General features: G+C 38.3%; 2 protein-coding genes across 2 annotated transcripts; both read right to left on the bottom strand.

Moving 5' to 3' along the window:
• Nucleotides 1-9,267: 9,267 nt before the first annotated feature.
• On the bottom strand, nucleotides 9,268-16,351 carry LOC149012383 (plasma membrane ATPase 2-like). Its single transcript, XM_089157594.1, is given in 8 exon segments — nucleotides 9,268-9,342; nucleotides 9,527-9,768; nucleotides 9,873-9,968; nucleotides 9,971-10,030; nucleotides 10,126-10,270; nucleotides 10,782-10,844; nucleotides 11,776-11,806; nucleotides 16,236-16,351. Coding segments are annotated over 8 exon segments (828 nt in total).
• Nucleotides 16,352-19,219: 2,868 nt separating this feature from the next.
• LOC149012382 (F-box/FBD/LRR-repeat protein At1g13570-like) lies at nucleotides 19,220-20,426 on the bottom strand. Its single transcript, XM_089157592.1, has 3 exons — nucleotides 19,530-20,426; nucleotides 19,360-19,431; nucleotides 19,220-19,237 (listed from the first exon to the last, which is right to left on the bottom strand). The coding sequence occupies exons 1-3, from the start codon at nucleotides 20,424-20,426 to the stop codon at nucleotides 19,220-19,222; spliced, it is 987 nt and encodes a 328-aa protein (XP_089013718.1).
• Nucleotides 20,427-20,703: the final 277 nt, after the last annotated feature.

Below are 20,703 nucleotides of genomic sequence, written 5' to 3'. Positions count from 1 at the left end.
GTGAAGCATCATTTGTTGGGTTATTTGGCATGCTCAGAATGCATATTTATTAAAGGCTCCTATGTGTCTCTTCCTAATATTTTATCTTGGTTCTTCAAATTAACAATTGAAATCCAATCAGTCAAACCAAGAGAAGGTACTAGGGCCACATAAGAGCCATATGTTGACTATTCATTAGTTTCGGAGCAGGCTAGAAGTTGGTGTAAAGTCGTCTTTGATGTTTCTTGGGACTTTCTAGCAAAGAAAGGAGGGAGAAGAAGCATAGTTTGCGATCTTGGTGGTATGTTTGATGTAGCAAAGGCGACAACTTTTTTTGGGTTTTCAGCTTTGTCTTTAGAATTTGAGAGTATTAGAGAAGCCCTTTTGTTTGTGTATGACATAGCATTAGACAAATTGTGTTATTTTCTGATGTTTAATAGTTGTGTTAGCTCTTAATGGCCAAGACGGTTCTCTTGATTGGCCCAGTTCCATCTTGTTAAATAAGATCCACAAGATCTCATCTAGGTTTCAATCGGTTGTTGTCCGATTTTTTCCAGATCAAACAATGCTCAGGAAGATTACATAGCAAAAGGGGCTAAGAAATTCAAGTTATATAGAGTCTGGTGGTAGTCACTACCCTTCTTCATTGTAAACAACAGGTAGTTTGCCTCTAGCATTTCTCTAGAGATCTTAATGTGAATTACCATTTAACGAATTAATGCTTTCAACTTTTACTGAACTTACTAATTTAACTCATTATGTACTTTACAGATTTATGAATAAGACTTCTTAACTTTTAAATGTTACCATTTGAGTCTAAATCCTCCATCCCAATAGGTAGAGGTCTATGCTCCACCTTTTTTTTGTTGAAACATCCTTCATTTAATTGAAGAAAGAGAGTTACACAAAGAATACACAACCAGAAGGCTTGGAATTTAAGAGTTGGATATGGGCTAGACCACCTCATATATTCTCTAAAGGTAGAGCCCTTCGGACTAGGGAGCTTGCACAACTATTACCCTCCCTAAGAATATTGTTGGGAAATGCCATGTCAACATTGTCACATTAGCCTCCATTAGTTTTGATGATAACAAACACGAATTCTAATGTCCATATTAAGTTGTGTTTTCAGTTCAATAGGAAAGCAAGTGGACCAAATTCAACTCATTGGACCCAACTTGCTAGATGCTCAAGCCCAAGTCAAGGTCAAGTTAATTTGGACAAGTAACCTAACTCAAGATGAGCATCAATATCAAAGCACAAGAAGATGAGAAAATCAAGTCAAGTTCAAGATTTAGAAAAATTTAGGCTTAGGACACCTCCAAATGTACTCATATGTAATTACGCTCAATTATACACATATCATGTCATTAGACTGGCCTATGACATGTTAGGAGAGTGTATGAGGCTTAGGGTTGGCTAGAAATTCCTAAAAACCCAATCAAGTCCCTGAGTGCACATTACTGTGCACTATGTATTGCAGATGGACATCTGTCTGAGCCAGACGGATGTCCTTCTAGTCATAGAGTGCCAGATGGAATTTTCATCTGGTTTAAAGTTTGTCTTAACGGCTACTTTTCAATGGCTACTTCCCAACGGAGCTCTGTCTGATCAGTCAAACGTCTATCTGGACTGAAAACTGGGAGAAAAATTATATCCGTCGGGAGGTTGGGCCAAGCAATTGAATACCATCTTTATTTGCCCAACAACCCCCATTTGAGAGCTTCTACCTTGCCTATTGAGTCATTACTACCTTACAACTCTCAAGCTCTCAATTTATGAAGAAGCATTGATTATTTACCTTCCAACCTCACTCAACTTTGAAGAACATTCCAAAGTTTTCAAACAAGCTCATTGGAGTAAAGCTTGATGTGATTAAAAGCCATAAGTACTTAATTAGTGGTGCATTCATTCCTCATTTGAGCATTCATTATCATTGCATCACACTCACACATGGGGTAAAGTGTCACACCCCTTGTTAGGTAATATCATCCATCTCTTATATTGTGTTGTTGCTAAATTCTAGTCTAGGTTGATTAGAAATGATAGAGGGTGCTCCTGCCCCATTTAGAACAAAAATTGTAAAGGGTGCTCTTACTCTATTTAGAACAAAGATTGTAAAGGGTGCTCTTGCCCTATTAAACATAGATTGTAAGGGTTTGATTTCTATCCTCTGTATTCAAAGGGAATAATAGTGGAACATTCTCTTGAGGCCAAGAGAGGAGTGGATGTAAACTTGCAAAGTCAAACCACTATAAAATCATTATCTTGTGGTTGATTGCACTATCTTAATTTCATTGGAATTTACAATTTATCTTGTATTTGCAATTAAATCGAAAAATTAGGCAAATCCACTAGTTGCAACCTATTTACCCCCCCTCTAGGTTGCTTTAACAAATATGTTCAATCCTACAATCCGAAAACATGGGCCTAAGGTGCAGGATATTGTCTAGAACTGGAAGAAGCTCCAATGGGCCTTGAGGGCTTGATGAGATCGCATTAACTAGCACTTGGCAATCCGATTCAAAGACTACATTATCATAACACTCTCCAAGGGTCCTTAGCATTCCATACCTCAGAGCTAAAACCTCAGCTTCAATCATTGAATGGGCCAAGGTCAGTTTGGAGACTGCCAATTTACACTCCCCCTATGCATTTCAGATAATAAAGCCCGGACTACATGAACTCATCTGCATGAACTCATTTGCTTCATTGAGGTGTCAGAATTCACCTTGCCCCATCCTGCCTCCGATGGAGACCATTGAGATTTTGAATCCTTGAGATTTTGACTACTGTTTATCCTTGATGGCTTCAAGCTTAGCTCATTGAATTGTTCATACTCACAAATGGCTTTTTGTAACACCTTAATAGGCAACCACTATATATTTCCCCCTAAAGATCAATTCATTTCAAGCAATCCAGATTTGCCACGTAATAAAAGTCACCATGCTTGCCATTGTATTCTTTTCCTTTTTCTCTTTCTTAGTTAGCTCTTTTTAGATCCCGATCCATCTGTGGATTTCCATCTCCTCACCTGAAGGAACCACATAGGGTAGAGGTGATGCAAACTAGATAATGCGGACAAATGGATAGGGAAGAAAAATATGGTTCATAGTTTTCCTCATTTTTACATCTTCTACACACTAAATCAACCGGTACTTTACTCATTTTCCATACCCCTCCATAACATGTTTATGAGGGGGCCCACCTCTAATGAGTTGAGATCACCAATGCTCCCCTAATGCTTTTTAACCATAAAAATGATGTAAGACCCACATGTGAATAATTATAAATACAAAAAAATAACAATGGGACCTATTGTGGGTCCCCATGCCCTTCCCCCAATTTTTTGTGGCATGCTCCTCCGACGAGGAGGTGATCCAGACTCCCTCCAATAGCCTCTTCGTAGCACTATTGGAAGTTGATATTACAGTTGTTTGATGTGAATTGTGAAAATTCTAATTTAGTGGAGTGGTCAAGGTGGTATAGGGATAAGGGAAAGAGAACCAACTTCCAACTGACCTGGAAAAAGGCCTTTCTAATTTGTCTGCAACTGATTTTCCTAAAGAGGAATTCTAGAAGATTTAAAGGAGTGAGGAAATTGATTGATAGACTCTTGAACTCGTTAAAGCTTGGGCTATAGGGAGAAAAGTGTCTAATGACAACGTTGACCTCTCAATAGGATTTGGTTGTGGCAAAAAGAATAGGGTTGAAGCTTATTCCAAGAAGATATCATGATCCAAAGGAAGTCTAGTGAAACTTCCCGAGGTGGGTTGGTGGAAGCTCAATTTGAATGGGTGTCCGCTCAGGACCTAAGTCATGGGGGGCAAGTGGTGTTTACAAATATGACAATTCAATAGTGGCAGACTACTTTTAGTGCTTCTTTGGGATTGTTCAAACTTTGCAAAGTTCTGTCATTCCAACATCGATGAATTCCATGGCTTGGTCTTCAAAGATGGAAAATAGGATTACTTAAATGGAATTGATTGAAAAATTTTATGTTATTATTTTATAGAAAATCCTAGTCTAGACTAATTGGCAAAGTCGGTGATGAAATTCCTAATACAATATGGTACGCAGATAGCCGAGAATGCTAATAATGCCCCACCCAAAGAGAAATGAAGCAAGCAGCCTAGATTCAGATTTGATAGTTAATTTTCATTAGTATTCCCTAGTTATCGAGAGATAGTCCTTCCTTTAGGCTGCGTTTGTTTGCAAAGGTGGGGTGGGAAAACAACTGTGGGCCCCATGTGTAGTGGGGTGAGGGAGGAAGGAAAGGAAAGGAAGGGATTTTGTGGAAAAATGTTGATTGTGGATCCTACATTTTACTTTTTCCACAAAATTCCACACATTTTGTGGGGTTTTCAAAAGACTTGGGGTGGGAAGGTTGGGTTGCCACATCACTAGACAAGTTTCCTTAAATTAAGAAAACTTGTCTCTAACTTTAAGGAAACTTATCTCTAACTTTCTCACCCCAAGCAACCAAACTGTGTAATCTACACTTGTAGGATTTAAAGGAAAAGTAGGAAAAGTTTGATTTTTTTCAACAATTTTCCCACCCCACCTTTATTCCAGCAAACAAACGTAGCCTTAAGTTTGGATAGAGTTTGGATTTAGGGTTTAGTTCCCTAGGGTAGGGTTGGTTTTAGACTAGCCCGACCCAACCCACCCTATAGACACCCTAGCCCCAACTACAACCCATTTTGTACTAAAAAGCCAAAACCTGCAATCCATCATCATCAATCTTGTCCCTGCTATGGTCCAAGCCAAACCTACCCCTGTTTATTATTCTTCTTTCCTTGTAACTAGGGTTGCGCACAAGGTACCAACACTGTTTCAGTTCAATATTTATTGAAATTGTAAATCACTGCCAATGGAGGATTAGTGGAATGGTTGAAAACCTAACTTCTCAGTGGAATGGTCGTAGTTCAACCCTTTCCGGCGGCATTTGTAATATCCCCATCCCCATTTCCCTATATATAAATACCGCCTTTGTACCCAAAAAAAAATTGTAGATCACTTAAACTAAAGAAAAACAATCAACTACAAGTAAATTATACAATTGAAATCTAGTTTTTGTCTAGAAATAGTAACCACCAAAATCCATGCTCTTAGTTTCCAAAATCCCCCTGCTCACATCTCATAGTAATCAATCACTGCTTTTGCAGACACCTTGGGAAACTCCATTATAATAGATTCATCAATGTGTCCTTCCTCATCTTCTAAATTGTTGAAGCCACCAACCGTCATCTTCTCAAGTGCAGGTGGAGTAGCAAGAAGGAATCTTATGAATTATATTTGAGTTTGTAAACCATAGAAGCTTGTTATAGTGACATTTTTAAGATGGTTTAGTGGCCTTTCTAGTTGATCCTTTTAGGTACGGTAGTGGAAAAGACTGAAAACATATATATATTTTAATTATCGGATTGGTAATTTAGAGGTTGTTTACATAGGATTTTGTGTGAAGGTTTTTTGTATGGAGTTAAGTGTTCCCAAGGTTTTTGGGTGTTCCGGACTCAATGGAAGTGATGGATCGAGGAGATTTTGCTCCATTGGTATTGATTTTGTGAGTTCGTACGGAGATCAACGAACAGGTGTTTTGGATTGTTGACGGGTATGAAGGGCACAAATCATATGGCGGTGAAGAGTTCTAATTTCTCCATAGAACTTTTAAATGGTCATAACGATTTCACCTTGTGACAACAACAGGTGAAGAACATCCTCACGCGGGAAGGGACTGTTAAGGCTCTCAGAAAAAAAAAAAAAATCCAGAAAAGCCAAAGGCAATGAAGGAAGACAGAGTGATAAGAGTTGAGGGATCTAGCAAATAGTACGATCCAGTTGTATCTTGCGGATAAAGTTCTTAATGAAGTCATCGAGGTGGCAAATCCAGTGGAAGTCTGGGCAAAACTGGAGAGTAGGTAGAAGTCCAAGTCGTTGACAAATCGGTTGTTTTTAAAATAAACAATTATATGGCCTTCGGTTATTAGAGGGAGCAAATTTTGACAAGCACTTGGATGAGTTCAACAAGATTTTGACGGAGTTGTTGTCTCTTGATGAGGAGATCAAGGAGGAAGACAAGCGTTACTCTTGTTGGTATCATTGTCTCCGTCATTTGATCATATTGTGACCACATTACTTTTTGGTAAGGACACTTTCAAACTTGACGATGTTATTACTACGTTGCTAATCAATGAAACATAGCAAAAAAATAGTGGTGATAGGGAGCCAAATGAAAGTAGTGCCTTGGTTGTAAGGGGTGGTCATAATAGAGGAAGATCAAATGGAAGAATGGAGGGGTCTAGCAAGTCAAGGGGTTGCTCAAAGTCTGCTCGTCGCAAAGTAGCTTGTTATTATTGCAAAGAGGAAGGAAGGTCATATAAAGAAAGATTGTCCAAGGCATAAGGAGGACAGGAAAAGGAAGAATGGGGAGAGTGATGAATCATCTATTGTTGTCTTATTGAGCAATGATGGAGGAGATGATGTCCTTCTGACTTCATCATCAGGTTTGGATACTTCATATTGGATTTTAGACTCTGGGTGTTCTTTTCACATGTGTTCAATCACGAATTAGTTTGCTACATATCATGCATGTGAAAGTGATACAGTTAAGATGGCAAATAATGTGGAAAGCAGGGTTGTCAGAGTTGGGACTATACAGATTTGCATGTTTGATGGGATTGTGTGAACTTTGACTAGGGTTAGACATGTGCCAAATCTAAGGAAGAATCTGATTTCATTGAGCACTATAGATTCTAAAGGTTTTAGATGGTCATTTGAAGGTGGAGTTTTCAAGGTTTCAAGGGGATCCATGGTTGTGATGTGGGGAAAGATGATTAGTAAGTTGTACAGGCTTGTAGGGAATGTTGAAATAGGTGGAGCTCCAGTTGACACTTTGGCAAGGGGTACAGGTAGGCAGAATTTGCAGGTTGTTCAAGCGCAAAACAAGGGCAAATCTAGAAAGAAGCGGGTGACTTTCGCTTTGGATTTGGTGAGTGGCAATGATCTCTCGGAGCCGACTGTGACAAAATGAGAGATGGAGCCACGTCACATCGTATAGCGGCGATGAGCTATACTAAAACCCCAGGTGGGGGGGGGGTGCGCCATGTTGGTTTAGTGATGGCGGTAACAAAACCATACCTGGAGGGGACACTACAAGAAAACGGACCTACGGCGGCGTTTCCAAAACGCCGCCATAAGTCTAAAAATGCCGTTGTAAACCTTTCTCGGCGCTTCAAAAACGCTAGCAAAAGCACTGTCGTATTGTTATAGCGGCACTAAATGCAAATGCCGGTGATGGTAACTTACGGCGGCACATTTACCGGCGTTTAAGAAGTGTTGTTATAGGGTTCTATTTGTGGCATTTATTAACCGCCGCGGGTGAAAAGGAAGTGCCATAATATTGCCAATAAACGCCGGTAAAAGGAATTTATTGCGGCACTTAAGAAACGCCTCCATAGACTATAATATTCATTTTTTGCTAGCAATATTTATAAATGCCATTATTAGTGTTTTTTTTTGCGGCGTTTTGGAAATGTCGTAGCAGACATAAGAATTTGTTTATTGCCGGCATTTTTTGTAAACGTTGTTGGTTTTTAACTTTATTACTGGTGTTTTTAATAAACTCCGTCATATGTTACTTATGCCAACGTTTGTTTTAATTAAAAAAAAATGATTCCAAAAAGCCAAATTCAATTTTACAAATGAAGATCCAATTCCATCAATCCAAATTCAATTTTACAAGATCTAGACTCATGAAGCATCTTGATGGAATCCACCACAGAGAATTCACAATGAGGAACTCACATCTGATGACTTCCATCCGGGTGCTTCAAATGCATTTAGATTTATCGGGCTCTCATAGAAACACCTGGTTGATCCCAAATCACCAACATTATTATTTTTATGGTGATATTTATGTACTTTTACCAACTAACCAAAACAGAATTCTGGTCCAACTAATCAATCCAACCCTTCAATTCTGATTCCTCAAACGATGATTTGGAAGAACAAGTAGTGTATTTTTTGGTGGAATCCTACAATTCAGTTGATCCACCTGATCGTCATAAAATCTAGAACTTCATATCACTGAAGATATACATTTAGAGGGACGTAGCATACATCATCTAAAATCATTGTTCAGAGTCTGAAACAAATGCTAAGAATTTCAAGTACCACCACATTGGTGGCTAAACCAACCTAATCATATATGCATGGAGACCCAAGTAGGGTCCCTGACATATGATGCATCACTCCTTTTCTTGCCTGCAGTGCTGCTTGTTATGCTTGCACTTCAGTCGCACCACCAAACATTAGTCTAGTTCCCTGTGGTCTTGATATATTGATCCAAATTCAGCTTTCCATGCTTGATCATCATTTGGAGATGCGGCTCCGAAGGTGTTGTCTGTTATGTCGGAATCCTGAGGATATAGTGGCTGTAATGCAGATTCTGGCAAACGGCTCTCTGCAAGATATTGTTTCATTCTCACCATCTCTATCTTGTGCTTTGTTTTCAGTTTCTCCATTTGCTTCTTCAACTTCTCAATATCTTGTTGAGCTATTCTGTAGTTCTCCTGCACCCATGAAAAAGTTGTCACTTTCATTAGTTTAAAACCTCATTTGAGCTATTCTGCAGTTCTTCTGCTTCTGACACAGCTTTCTCTGCCTCTGTCAACCTTACAAGGAGTTCCCCAGCTGCATGAACTGCTTCTGCAGAGTCTTTAAGTTGAATCCTAAGACTTGTGTTCTCTTTCTTCAAGTGTTCCCTCTCTCTTTCTCTCTCTACTCTCAAGATTGAGAGCTCTGCAGCAAGTGATTTGATAAAACGGGACCCCTTACACTTGCGTCCTGCTTTTGCAGCTGCATTTTTCACCTCAGCAATCCCTTTCATGATTTTCTTGTGTTTATCAAACAAGTCATTATATTTCTCCTGCAGCTCTACATAATGTTCAATAATCTTAGCATGGCCAAGCACGGCCCTGTTTATTACATCATCCAATTCCATTGTGCAATTCTTCTCCAGTCTCAATTCTGCCTCCAGCTTCTCTGCATGTTGACGGTTTGATTCAAGGTTGATTCTCAATTCATCGGTAAAAGAAATCCACTCACTTTCCTTCTCTGTCCACCTTTGCCTTCTGAATTTCTTCCTCAATCTTATCATGAGTATCTACCACTTTCTCTCATTTGGACTGATCCTGACAATGGATTAGAGCTGGACTGTTTGTCGATGGACTCACTTGAAGCAGCTGCATCCATATGTGACTGCAACTTGCTCCGTAAAAGTTGAATTTAATTCAAAAGCACTTCCCTTTCACTTGTGTCAAAGGTTGCATTTCTGTACTCAGGATCCAATGCTTCCTGAAGCTAGCAAATATTGCAATTAGTACATTAAAGAATCTAGGACTATTGAAATATATTTAAGGCATCACCCAATTTTATATTGGCAAGATGGGAAACAAATGAAGTAAAAAATAAATAAATAAATAAATTTGATGAAGTAAAAGAAATTGATGCATGTTAACAAGTAAAGAAGATGACAGAAACTAACTGTATAGTTCTTCATCCTTTGGACAATTGTTCTGCTGGTCAGCACAGCACTGATAATAACACTCAATCCAGGTTCAGTTAGGACAATATCAGAAGCACTTCTAGTAGCATCAGTAGCATCAGCAACAGCGATACCAATATCAGCCTTCTTCAAAGCAGGGGCATCATTAACACCATCTCCAGTCATACCACAGATATGCTTCATCTCCTGCAACCTCTTCACAATTTCATACTTGTGCTTTGCAACAAAAGGTTGAAAAGGCATTACGGCCAATCCTTATGATCATGAAGGGGAAGGAAAAGACAAATAGTCCAAGATAAAAGGTGTTAATTGAAGGACCAACCTAGAAATACTCCTGCAAAACCATCAGCTTTCTCAATCAACTCATCTACGGGAATGGTGGAGAGATCATCCTTCTTGTCACCAAGATATGAAGAGGAATGTACATGTTACTTCCCATTCCCAGCCTTCATCCAGTCTCCTTTGCAATGGAAAGTTGATCACCTAAAGAAAGAAATAGAAATGCAATAATAACCAACACTGGATAAAGGGATCAACTGATAATTACAGGAAAATTAAGGAAGATCAATCTACCATACCGGTAATCATCTTAACATTCACACCGAGGTGAAGAGCCTTGCGGATAGGTTCAGCACTGTCATGCCTGCGAGGATCAAAGAGAGCCAGCAAACCAAGAAACTGCCATGGGCTCCCTGGACTCTCCTTGGTTTTCTCTGGCACTTCCTGGGAACAAAAAAATTGATATAACAAGGAGGGACATACTTCAAAATTCGCTTGTAGAACTTTCATTAATTTATGTCAACACCACATACCTATATCTTCAGCACAAAAAGAGAGAAGGAAAACTAAGAAAACAAAAGATTTAGAATAATCCATATGCGTCAAAAGATTATTTTGACAAAAAAGTACCTATATAAGCTGCTGCAGGAATGCAATCTAAAAAACATTCCGACTTTAACAAGAATGAAGTGAAATAGAGCAATACCCCAAGTTCTAAACAAGAAAAATTTAAAACCACACTAGCTTGGAATCTAATGTTGGGAACCAGCTTGTCACTTAAAGAAATTAACTTCAAAATAAAACTAGAAAGACAGAAATAACAAAGCCTTCAACAACAACTTTTATCAAAGATGGCATCAACATACAAGCTTGACTTAAACAAGAGGAAGAAATTGAAAGACTAAGGTACAGAGAAGAGACAAGAGGAGAAGAAGTTTAGGAAGATGCAAATAACCTTCAAATTATGTGGATTCCGCAGTCCGATTCTAGCAAGGACCTCAACGACTTCCATTATTAGCTGTACAAATAAAATGTCGATATTTTATAACATAAAGAAACCAATGAAATTCATAAAGACATTTCACACTTACATAAGTGAGTTGAACCTTGTGAACCAAGCCTATCCATTACAAGTTGAGTTAATTGGGTCATTTCAAGCCGAAGTTCACAATAAGATTTTTTCTCCTCCACTAATTAATGTCTGGTGTCTTTGATCTCATTCTCCAACTCTTCAATTTTTCGCTGACTTTGTTCTTTTTCCAATCGCATCTCATTGTCTTTCTGAGTAAGGTGACGACTAGTAAGTGTAACTCCTAGATGTGGGCCATGTGGTAAGGTGTGGTGGATGCACAGAGACGGATGATTGCAGAGAGACATCATCAACAAGTTTTCTTCAAGGTGGTTTGTAGAATTCAAGCCAATGTGCAGATTGTTGGGTTTGGGTATCTTATATTATGTGGGTCCATGTAATTATAGTTTTAGTTTTATTTGTAATTGAAACAGGGTTTGGGTCAATTATTAGTACTGAGTCAAATTTGTAATTATATTGGGATTAGGGTTTTAGGTTTCTCTATAAATAGTCTCTATGGGATAACCTATAAAAAGAAAGAAAGCAAAGGGTAACACTTTGTGGGTGTGAGAGTGGTGTGAGGTTTTCAAAAATAGTGAAACTTCTTTTCTCTCTCGTGGATGTAGGCAAGGTTTTGTCGAACCACGTTAAATCCCTCTTATGTATTTTTCTTGTGGTTCTTCTCCATTCGTGGTTGTGCATCCGTTATCCCTAACAGAAACAATAATAGGTATGTGATCTTCATCAATAGATCTGGTTTTCAAGATGAAAAGCTTTAGCTGCTTCTTTTTCTTCTTGATTTTTCCATTCTTATTTTATGTGATCAGTTTGATCTGCCTGGATGTCAGCAGCAAATAAAAGCACATTCTTGCCAAAGTACCTTTCGGAAATGGAAACTGGTTGAAGTTTTCCTGCAGATAGAATCAGTGATATGCCTCAGGACATCATAGAAAACATCCTCTCCGGTCTGAGTTTAGGTGAAGCAGTGAGGACATGCATTTTATCAAAAAACTGGAGATACAAATGGGTCACACTTCCCAAACTTATATTTGATCCTTACATCCGACCTCATTTGACAACCCTAGATCCTAACCTTACATTTCCCCAACGTATGTTCAATCCTTCCATCCGACATGATTTGATGACCCATGTAAGATTCATTGATGGAATTCTCTCGCTTCATCAAGGCCCAATTTGCGAGTTTCAGGTCACTCACATGTGGATCCCAAATACCCCAGAAACGATTGAAAGATGGATTCTTTGTCTATCTAGAAATTATATAAAAAAATTAGTCCTTCGTTTGTACCCCCAGCCTTTGCCTTATGAGTTACCATCAAGTCTATACTCCTGTGAGCACTTGACTCATCTGGAACTAGTTTCCTATGCAATCAAGAATCCACCTACAGTGTTTTCTTGCTTCAACTCACTTCGCATTATTTTGGTTTATAGGGTTATTTGTGTTGGCTTTACTTATGGGGATCTAGTCTCCTGGTGCCCAGTGCTTGAGAGGTCTATAATAGAAGAAATATGGGTTCACAGATTACACTGACCTAGTAATCCAAGCTCCCAAGCTGTAGGAGTTAGTTGTTTCAGGTTATTGCAGCATTAGACAAAATATATGCATCCAGAACTCCCCACTTCTAACATCTTTGTCTTTTGATTTGGAATGTTTTGATTTTGAAGGAGCACTTATGAATCGTGAAGTGGGGGATGCAAATATTTATTTGCAGAAGGTTTTTGGAAGTCTTCTGTGTATGAGAATTTTTTGAAAGTAAGTGTGATGATTTCATGAATATTATTTCTTGGGTTGCTTTTTATTTATTGAATATATTCTTAGACATACACCTATTTTTAGGATGTTCTTTATGTAGTTCTTCTTTGTGGCTTCTACCGAGGAGGCTTCAAATTACTTTTGATTGTCTGAAGAAATTGAGGATGGAAGTTTGCTTTAATGATTGGGATATGATCTCAATGGGACTCTGGTTGATTAGAAGTGCCCCAAATTTGCAAGAACTACTGGTTGATGTGAGTAATCTTAACACTGAAATTGTTTGTTCAAATTAGTAACTGCTTTTAATGAAATATATCAAGCACAGATATGCAAATGCCACTATATTTCTCACAACATAAAATTAATATAGTTTAATGCTGAACACCCCCCCCCCTCTCTATCTCTATTCAATATACTCTCATACTTTTGTTGCATTCCCTTTTTATTAGATTAAGAAGCATGAAGTATTATTTGATGTATTTGGCAAAATGGCTAGTTCCTAGCTATCACCTACCAAAACGGCACATTGTTTGTACAGAAACATGATTGTTATATATCTGTTAGGACGCATGTCTTGGCCATTACTCCTATAAATAGTCCCCTACTTCAAGTGTTAAGACATTATGTCTTGGCATTTAGTGTACATCATTACAAGTGAACAAGAAGCTCTGAAGTTCTCACATTAAATACATTCAAGCCTCTCACCTAGTGTGTACATTCTTGAGGAATCATTCCTAGGAGATTTAGCCCATCAAATTTGATAGTGGCTGTAGTGATATAGAAGGCTAGTTGGAGAATCATCCAATCCCAAAGTGTTGCAAGCAATTTTAATTGTGCACTTCATTTCATCTTGCAGCACAACTCACTCAAGGTGTAAAGTGTCACACTCTTTAGTGGGTAAACTCTATCTTATATTTCATTTGTTGTAATTCTAGTTTTAGGTTAAATTAGAATTGTAAAGGTGCACTTGCTTTGGTAATATAGATTGTAAAGGTACACTTGCCCTATGAACAAAGATCATAAGGGTTTGTTTCTATTTACCATAATAAAGAGAAACGCTAGTGGATTATCTCTTGAAGTCAAGAGAGGAGTGGACGTAGACTTGCAAAGCCGAATCACTATAAAATCCTTGTCTTGTGGTTGATTGCACTATCTTAATTTCATGAAATTTACAATTTATCTTGTATTTGCAATTAAACCAAAAAATTAGGCAAATCCACTAGTTGCAACCTATTCACCCCCCTCTAGGTTACTTTAACAAATATGTTCAATCCTACAATCCAAAAACATGGGCCTAAGGTGTAGGATATTGTCTAGAACTGGAAGAAGCTCCAATGGGCCTTGAGGGCTTGATGAGATCGCATTAACTAGCTCTTGGCAATCCGATTCAATGACTACCTTATTATAACACTCTCCAAGGGTCCATAGCATTCCATACCTCAGAACTAATGCCTCATCCTCAATCAGGGAATGGGCCAAGGCTAGTTTGGAGACTGTCAATTTACACTCCCGTATGCATTTTAGATAATAAAGCCTAGGCTACATGAACTCATCTGCTTCATTAAGGTGTTAGAATTTACCTTGCCCCATTCTGCCTCCGATGGAGACCATCAAGATTTCGAATCCTCGAGATTTTGACTACTATTTATCCTTGATGGCTTCAAGCTCAACTTATTGAATTGTTCATACTCACAAATGGCTTTTTGTAATAGGCAACCACTATTTCCCCCTAAAGATCAATTCATTTATAGCAATCCAGATTTGCCGCACAATAAAAGTCACCATGCTCACCACTGTCTTCTTTTCCTATTTCTCTTTCTTAGTTAGCTCTTTCCAGATCCTGGTCCATCTGTGGATTTCCACCTCCTCACCTAGAGGCACCACATAGAGGTGATGCAAACTAGAAAATGCGGACAAATGGAGAGGGAAGAAAAATAAGGTTCACAGTTTCCTCATTTTTACATCTTCTGCACACTAAATCAACCGGTACTTTACTCATTTTTCATACTCCTCCATAACATGTTTATGAGGGGGCCCACATCCAATGAGTTGAGATCACCAATGCTCCCCTAACACTTTTTAACCATAAAAATGATGTAAGACCCACATGTGAATAATTATAAAAACAAAAAAATTACCAGTGGGACATACTATGGGTCCCCATGCCCCTCCCCCAAATTTTTGTGGCATGCTCCTCCAACGAGGAGGTGATCCAGACACCCTCCAATAGCCTCTTTTAGCACTATTGGAAGTTGATGTTATAGTTGTTTGATGTGAATCATGAAGATTCTAATTTAGTGGAGTGGTCAAGGTGGTATAGGGATAAGAGCAAGAGAACCAACTTCCAACAGACCTAGAAAAAGGCCTTTCTAATTTGTCTGCAACTGATTTTCCTAAAGAGGAATTCTAGAAGATTTGAAGGAGTGAGGAAATTGATTGATAGACTCTTGAACTCATTAAAGCTTGAGTTATAGGGAGAAAAGTGTCTAATGACAACATTGACCTCTCAATAGGATTTGGTTGTGGCAAAAAGAACAGGGTTGAAGCTTATTCCAAGAAGATATCAGGATCCAAAGGAAGTCTAGTGAAACTTTCCTGAGGTGGGTTGGTGGAAGTTCAATCTTAATGGGTGTCCGCTTAGGACCTAAGTCATGGGGGGCAAGTGGTGTTTTCCAATATGAAAATTCAATAGTGGCAGACTCCTTTTAGTGCTTCTTTGGGATTGTTCAAACTTTGCAAAGTTCTGTCATTCCAACATTGACGAATTCCATGGCTTGGTCTTCAAAGATGGAAAATAGGATTACTTAAATGGAACTGAATGAAAAATTATATGTTATTATTGTATAGAAAATTCTATTCTAGACTAATTGGCAAAGTCGGTGACGAATTCCAAATACAATATGGTAGGCAGGTAGCAGAGAATGCTAATAATGCCGCACCCAAAGAGAAATGATGCAAGCAGCCTAGATTCTGATTTGATAGTTAATTATCATTAGTATTCCCTTGTTATCAAGAGATAGTCCTTCCTTTAACGTTGGATAGAGTTTGGATTTAGGGTTTAGTTCCCTAGGGTAGGGTTGGGTTTAGACTAGCCCAACCCAACCCACCCTATACACACCCCTAGCCCCAACTGCAACCCATTTGTACTAAAAAGCCAAAACCTGCAACCCATCGTTAATCTTGTCCCTGCTATGGTCCAAGCCAAACCTACCCCAATTTATTATTCTTCTTTCCTTGTAACTAGTGTTGCCATAAGATACAAACACTGTTTCAATTCAATATTTATTAAAATTGTAGATCACTGCCAATGGAGGATTAGTGGAGTGGTTGAAAACCTAACTTCTCAGTGGAGTGGTCGTAGTTCAACCCTTGCCGGCAGCATTTGTAATATCCCCATCCCCATTTCCCTATATATAAATAGCGCATTTGTACCCAAAAAAATTGTAGATCACTTAAACTAAAGAAAAATGATCAACTACAAGTAAATTATACAATTGAAATCTAGTTTTTGTCTAGAAATAGTAACCAACAAAATCCATGCTCTTAGTTTCCAAAATCCCCCTACTCACATCTCATAGTATTCAATCACTGCTTTTGCAGACATCTTGGGAAATTCCATTATAACAGATACATCAATGTGTCCTTCTTCCTCATCTTCTAAATCATTGAAGGCACCAACCGTCATCTTCTCAAGTGTAGGTGCAGTAGCAAGAAGGAATCTTATGAATTCTGTTTGAGTTTGTAAACCATAGAAGCTTGTTATAGTGACATTTTTAAGATGGTTCAGTGGCCTTTCTAATTGATCCTCTATTTCCAGAACTTGCAGTTCAATATCTTGGTCGGGATATGCCTGCAGAAATGACTATGCAAAGTTTTCTTAATGCGGAATGGTATCCACCCCAAAAGAGAATGATAGACCAGGGCAGAAAATTCTTGTCCACATAGTAAATCAAAGAAATTCATGATAGAGTTCAGGATAGAATATGACAGCAGCAATGTTCATAATGGTTAACATGTAGAGAGTATGAGTAATACCATTAAAGAATGTCATCTGCAGTATATATATACAGACAAGTACCCAACTTATAGATACAAGAGACATGTACATCAAGAGCCTAGAACCTTCTGTTCTGATAAGGATAATTTTGAGTTTTTTTCTCATAATTCTTGCTTGACAAAATAGGACTTTCCTTATCTTTTGGAACCACCTTAGCATCTTCCAACTTTGACAAGAAATTCAAATTTAGATCTTTTGAATTCTAGAATAATTAGAACTATCCTTATCACGCACGACATAACAATTGGAAATAATATAGCTCCTAAAAGAAGAAATGTCTGTTATGGAATCATGAGCTTGACAATCTTTTTACAGATTTGGCATCAAAGAGTAGAACGCTAACAGAACCCTGAGGGAGGGTGATTCTCCTATGCAAACTGAGTACCAGAACCAGGATAAGCCAAACCAGTCGAAATAGAACCAAAAGCAATAGTCTAAGGCACAAAACCTCTGTTTTGCGAAGGAAAATAGCTCTGTCCACCACCACGACTAAATTGTCCACCATTCTAACCAAATCGGCCTTTGCAACCACCATAAGAACCAATACAAGTCCCATAAAATGCAAGATTAGAATTAGTAGTGTCAAGAAGAGTACCATGACTCCGCAAGTCATGGCTTTACAACAGTGGTATAATTTCGGCATACAAGGGCATAGGGGGTTTCAACATTGTAGTTGCAAAATTCTCATAAGCAGCTCCCAAATTGGTAAGAAGAATGAATACTTTATGTTGATCTGGTACCCGTTTACCAATCGTGGCAAGTTGATCACATATTGTTTTAAAACGAATCAAGAAATCATTGAGTGACTAAGTTTCTTTCTTGAGCAAAAACTGCAACCGAGACAGAAGGTCGAACTCTCTAGCCTCAGAAGATTGAGAGAACGCATATGTCAAGGTCTTCCAAATATTTGCAAAGGAAGAGACATCGTAAGCCCTTCCAAGAACTGCATCAGACAAAGTGCCAGTAATCCAAGCTGTCACCAACCGATCAGTACGCATCCAAGATTGATAAGCAGGATTAGGTGTTTCAACGTCATCGATCGACTTCAAAACACGATCGGGAGCCACACATTTCATAAGACTTTCATAAGTCTTATTCATTTCCGGGCAGATTAGGAGCCACACATAGGTCTTATGAAAGTCTTATTCTGTGGGATAACCTATATGAATCAATCCCTATAGGGGATTGGGAAACACATCCTGGTGATAGGGATTGAGGCAAAGGCAAGCAAAGGATAACACTTGGTGGGTGTGAGAGTGGTGTGAGATTTTCTGAACTAGTGGAATCTTTTTTCTCTTAGGTGGACGTAGGCAGAGTTTTGCCGAACCACGTTAAATTCTTCTTGTGTGCTTTGCTTGTGTTCTTCTCTGTTCGTAGTTATGCATCCATTATCCCTAACAAGTGGTACTAGAGCAAGATTCGGTGGATCGTCGCTGGAGGTGTGCAAAGATCCAGAAAGAGAAGAAAAGGTACGGTTGGAAAAAATACAAAAAAGGGGAAGATATATTTTTTTGTTTTTTATTATCAGATCGGTACCGTACAGGTTGTTATTAAATAGGGTGTGAATAAGTTACTACTAGTGGATTTTGTCTAATTATTATGATAATTGCAAGTTGAAAACTTAATTAAACAAAAGAAACAATTCAAGCATCTAAGACACAAGAATTTTATAGTCATTTGACTTGTCAAGTCTACGTCCACTCCTCTCTTGAATTCAAGAGAGAATACACCAGTGTTTCTCTTTATTACGGTAAATAGATAAACAAACCCTTATGATCTTTGTTCATAGGGCAAGTGTACCTTTACAATCTATATTACCAAAGCAAGTTCACCCTTATTAACAATTCTAATTTAACCTAAAGCTAGAATTACAACAAATGAAATATAAGATAGAGTTTACCCACTAAAGAGTGTGACACTTTACACCTTTAGTGGGTTGTGCAGCAAGATGAAATGAAGTGCACAATTAAAAATGCTTGCAAGACTTTTAGATTGGATGATTCTCCAACTAGCCTTCTATATCACTACAGCCACAATCAAATTTGACGGGCTAGATCTCCTAGGAATGATTCCTCAAGAATGTACACACTAGGTGAGAGGCTTGAATGTATTGAATTGAGAACTTCAGAGTTTCTTGATCACTTGTAATGATGTACACTAAATGCCAAGATGTAATGTCTTAACATTCGAAGTAGGGGACTATTTATAGGAGCAATGGCCAAGACATGTTGTCCTAACAGATACATAACAATCATGTTTCTGTACAAAAATTTGGTAGGTGACAGCTAGGAACTAGCCATTTTGCCAAATATATCAAATAATATTTCATCATTTCATGGTTCTTTATCTAATAAAAAGGGAATGCAAGGACAAAACTACATTGATTAGAGAGAGAGAAGAGAGAAAGAGGGGGGGGGGGGTCAACATTAAACAATATTAATTTTTATGTTGTGAGAAATATAGTGGCATTTGTATATCTGTGCTTGATATATTTCATTAAAAGCAGATACTTATCTGAACATCAAACAGTTTTAAGTATTAAGATTACTCACATCAACCAATAGTTCTTGCAAATTTGGGGCGCTTCTAATCAAGCAAAGTCCCATCAAGATCATATTCCAATCATTAAAGCAAACTTCCATCCTCAATTTCTTCAGACGATCAAGAGTAACTTGAAGCCTCCTCGGTATAGAAGCCACACAGAAGTACTACATAAAGAACATCCAAAACATAGGTGTGTCTAAGAATATATTTAATGAATAAAGAACAACCCAAGAAATAATATTCATGAAATCATCATACTTACTTTCAAAAAATTCTCATACACAGAAAGCGTCTCAAGACCAACAAGACTTCCAAAAACCTTCTGCAAATAGATATTTGCACCCCCCACTTCATGATTCATAAGTGCTCCTTCGAAATCAAAACATTCCAAATCAAAAGACACAGATGTTAGAAGTGGGGTGTTTTGGATACATATATTTTGTCTAACGCTGCAATAACCTGAAACAACTAACTCCTGCAGCTTGGGAGCTTGGATTACTAGGTCGGTGTAATCTGTGAACCCATTTTCTATTATAAACCTCTCAAGCATTGGGCACCTGGAGATTAGATCCTCATAAGTAAAGCCAATACAAATAACCCTAAAAAACAAAATGCTGCGGAGTGAGTTGAAGCATGAAAACACTGTAGGTGGATTCTTGAGTGCACAGGAAGCTAGTTCTAGATGAGTCAGGTGCTCACAGGAATACAGACTTAATGGAAGATCATAAGGCAAAGGCTGAGGGTACAAACGAAGGACTAACTTTTGTATATAATTTCTGGATAGACAAAGAATCCATCTTTCAAGCATTTCTGGGGTATTCGGGATCCACACGTGAGTGACCTGAAACTCGCAAATTGGGCCTTGATGAAGTGAGAGAACTCCATCAATGAATCTTGCAGGGGTCATTAAATCATGTCTGATGGAAGGATTCATTATAAGTTGGGGAAGTGCAAGGCTAGGATCTAGGGATATCAAATCAGGTCGAACGGAAGGTTCAAATATAAGTTTGGGAAGTGTAACCCATTTGTATCTCCAGTTTCTAGATAAAATGCATGTCCTCACTGCTTCACCTAAACTCAGACGGGAGAGGATGTTTTCTATGATATGCTGAGGCATATCACTGATTCTATCTCCAGGAAAACTTCGACCAGTTTCCATTTCCGAAAGGTACTTTGGCAAGAATGTGTTTTTAATTTGCTGCTGACATCCAAGAAGATCAAACTGATCACATAAAATAAGAATGGAAAAATCAAGAGAAAAAGAAGCAGCTAAAGATTTTCATCTTGAAAACCAGATCTATGATGAGATCACGTACCTATTATTGTTTCAACACTCGATTCAGAACTTGCAGATCAAGATCTTCGACCAAGCCTCACTTCTGGAACTGATCTATCTATGCGTTCAAGGAGGCCGAAAGAGGAGATTTCTTTGGCAG

This window comes from Hakea prostrata, chromosome 6 (assembly GCF_041222555.1).
Source record: "Hakea prostrata isolate BN-2017 chromosome 6, UWA_Hpros_2, whole genome shotgun sequence".
Classification (NCBI taxonomy): Eukaryota; Viridiplantae; Streptophyta; class Magnoliopsida; order Proteales; family Proteaceae; genus Hakea; species Hakea prostrata.
Note: the sequence above shows the minus strand (reverse complement) of the source record. Positions and strands in the feature narration are given on the sequence as shown.

Excerpts from the sequence above, each read along its gene's own strand:
- LOC149012382 (XM_089157592.1), bottom strand. The coding sequence starts at position 20,426 with ATGGAAACTGGTCGAAGTTTTCCTGGAGATAGAATCAGTGATATGCCT. Across the intron at positions 19,432-19,529 it reads TGTATGAGAATTTTTTGAAA|TACTTCTGTGTGGCTTCTAT; the intron begins GTAAGTATGATG and ends TTCTTTATGTAG.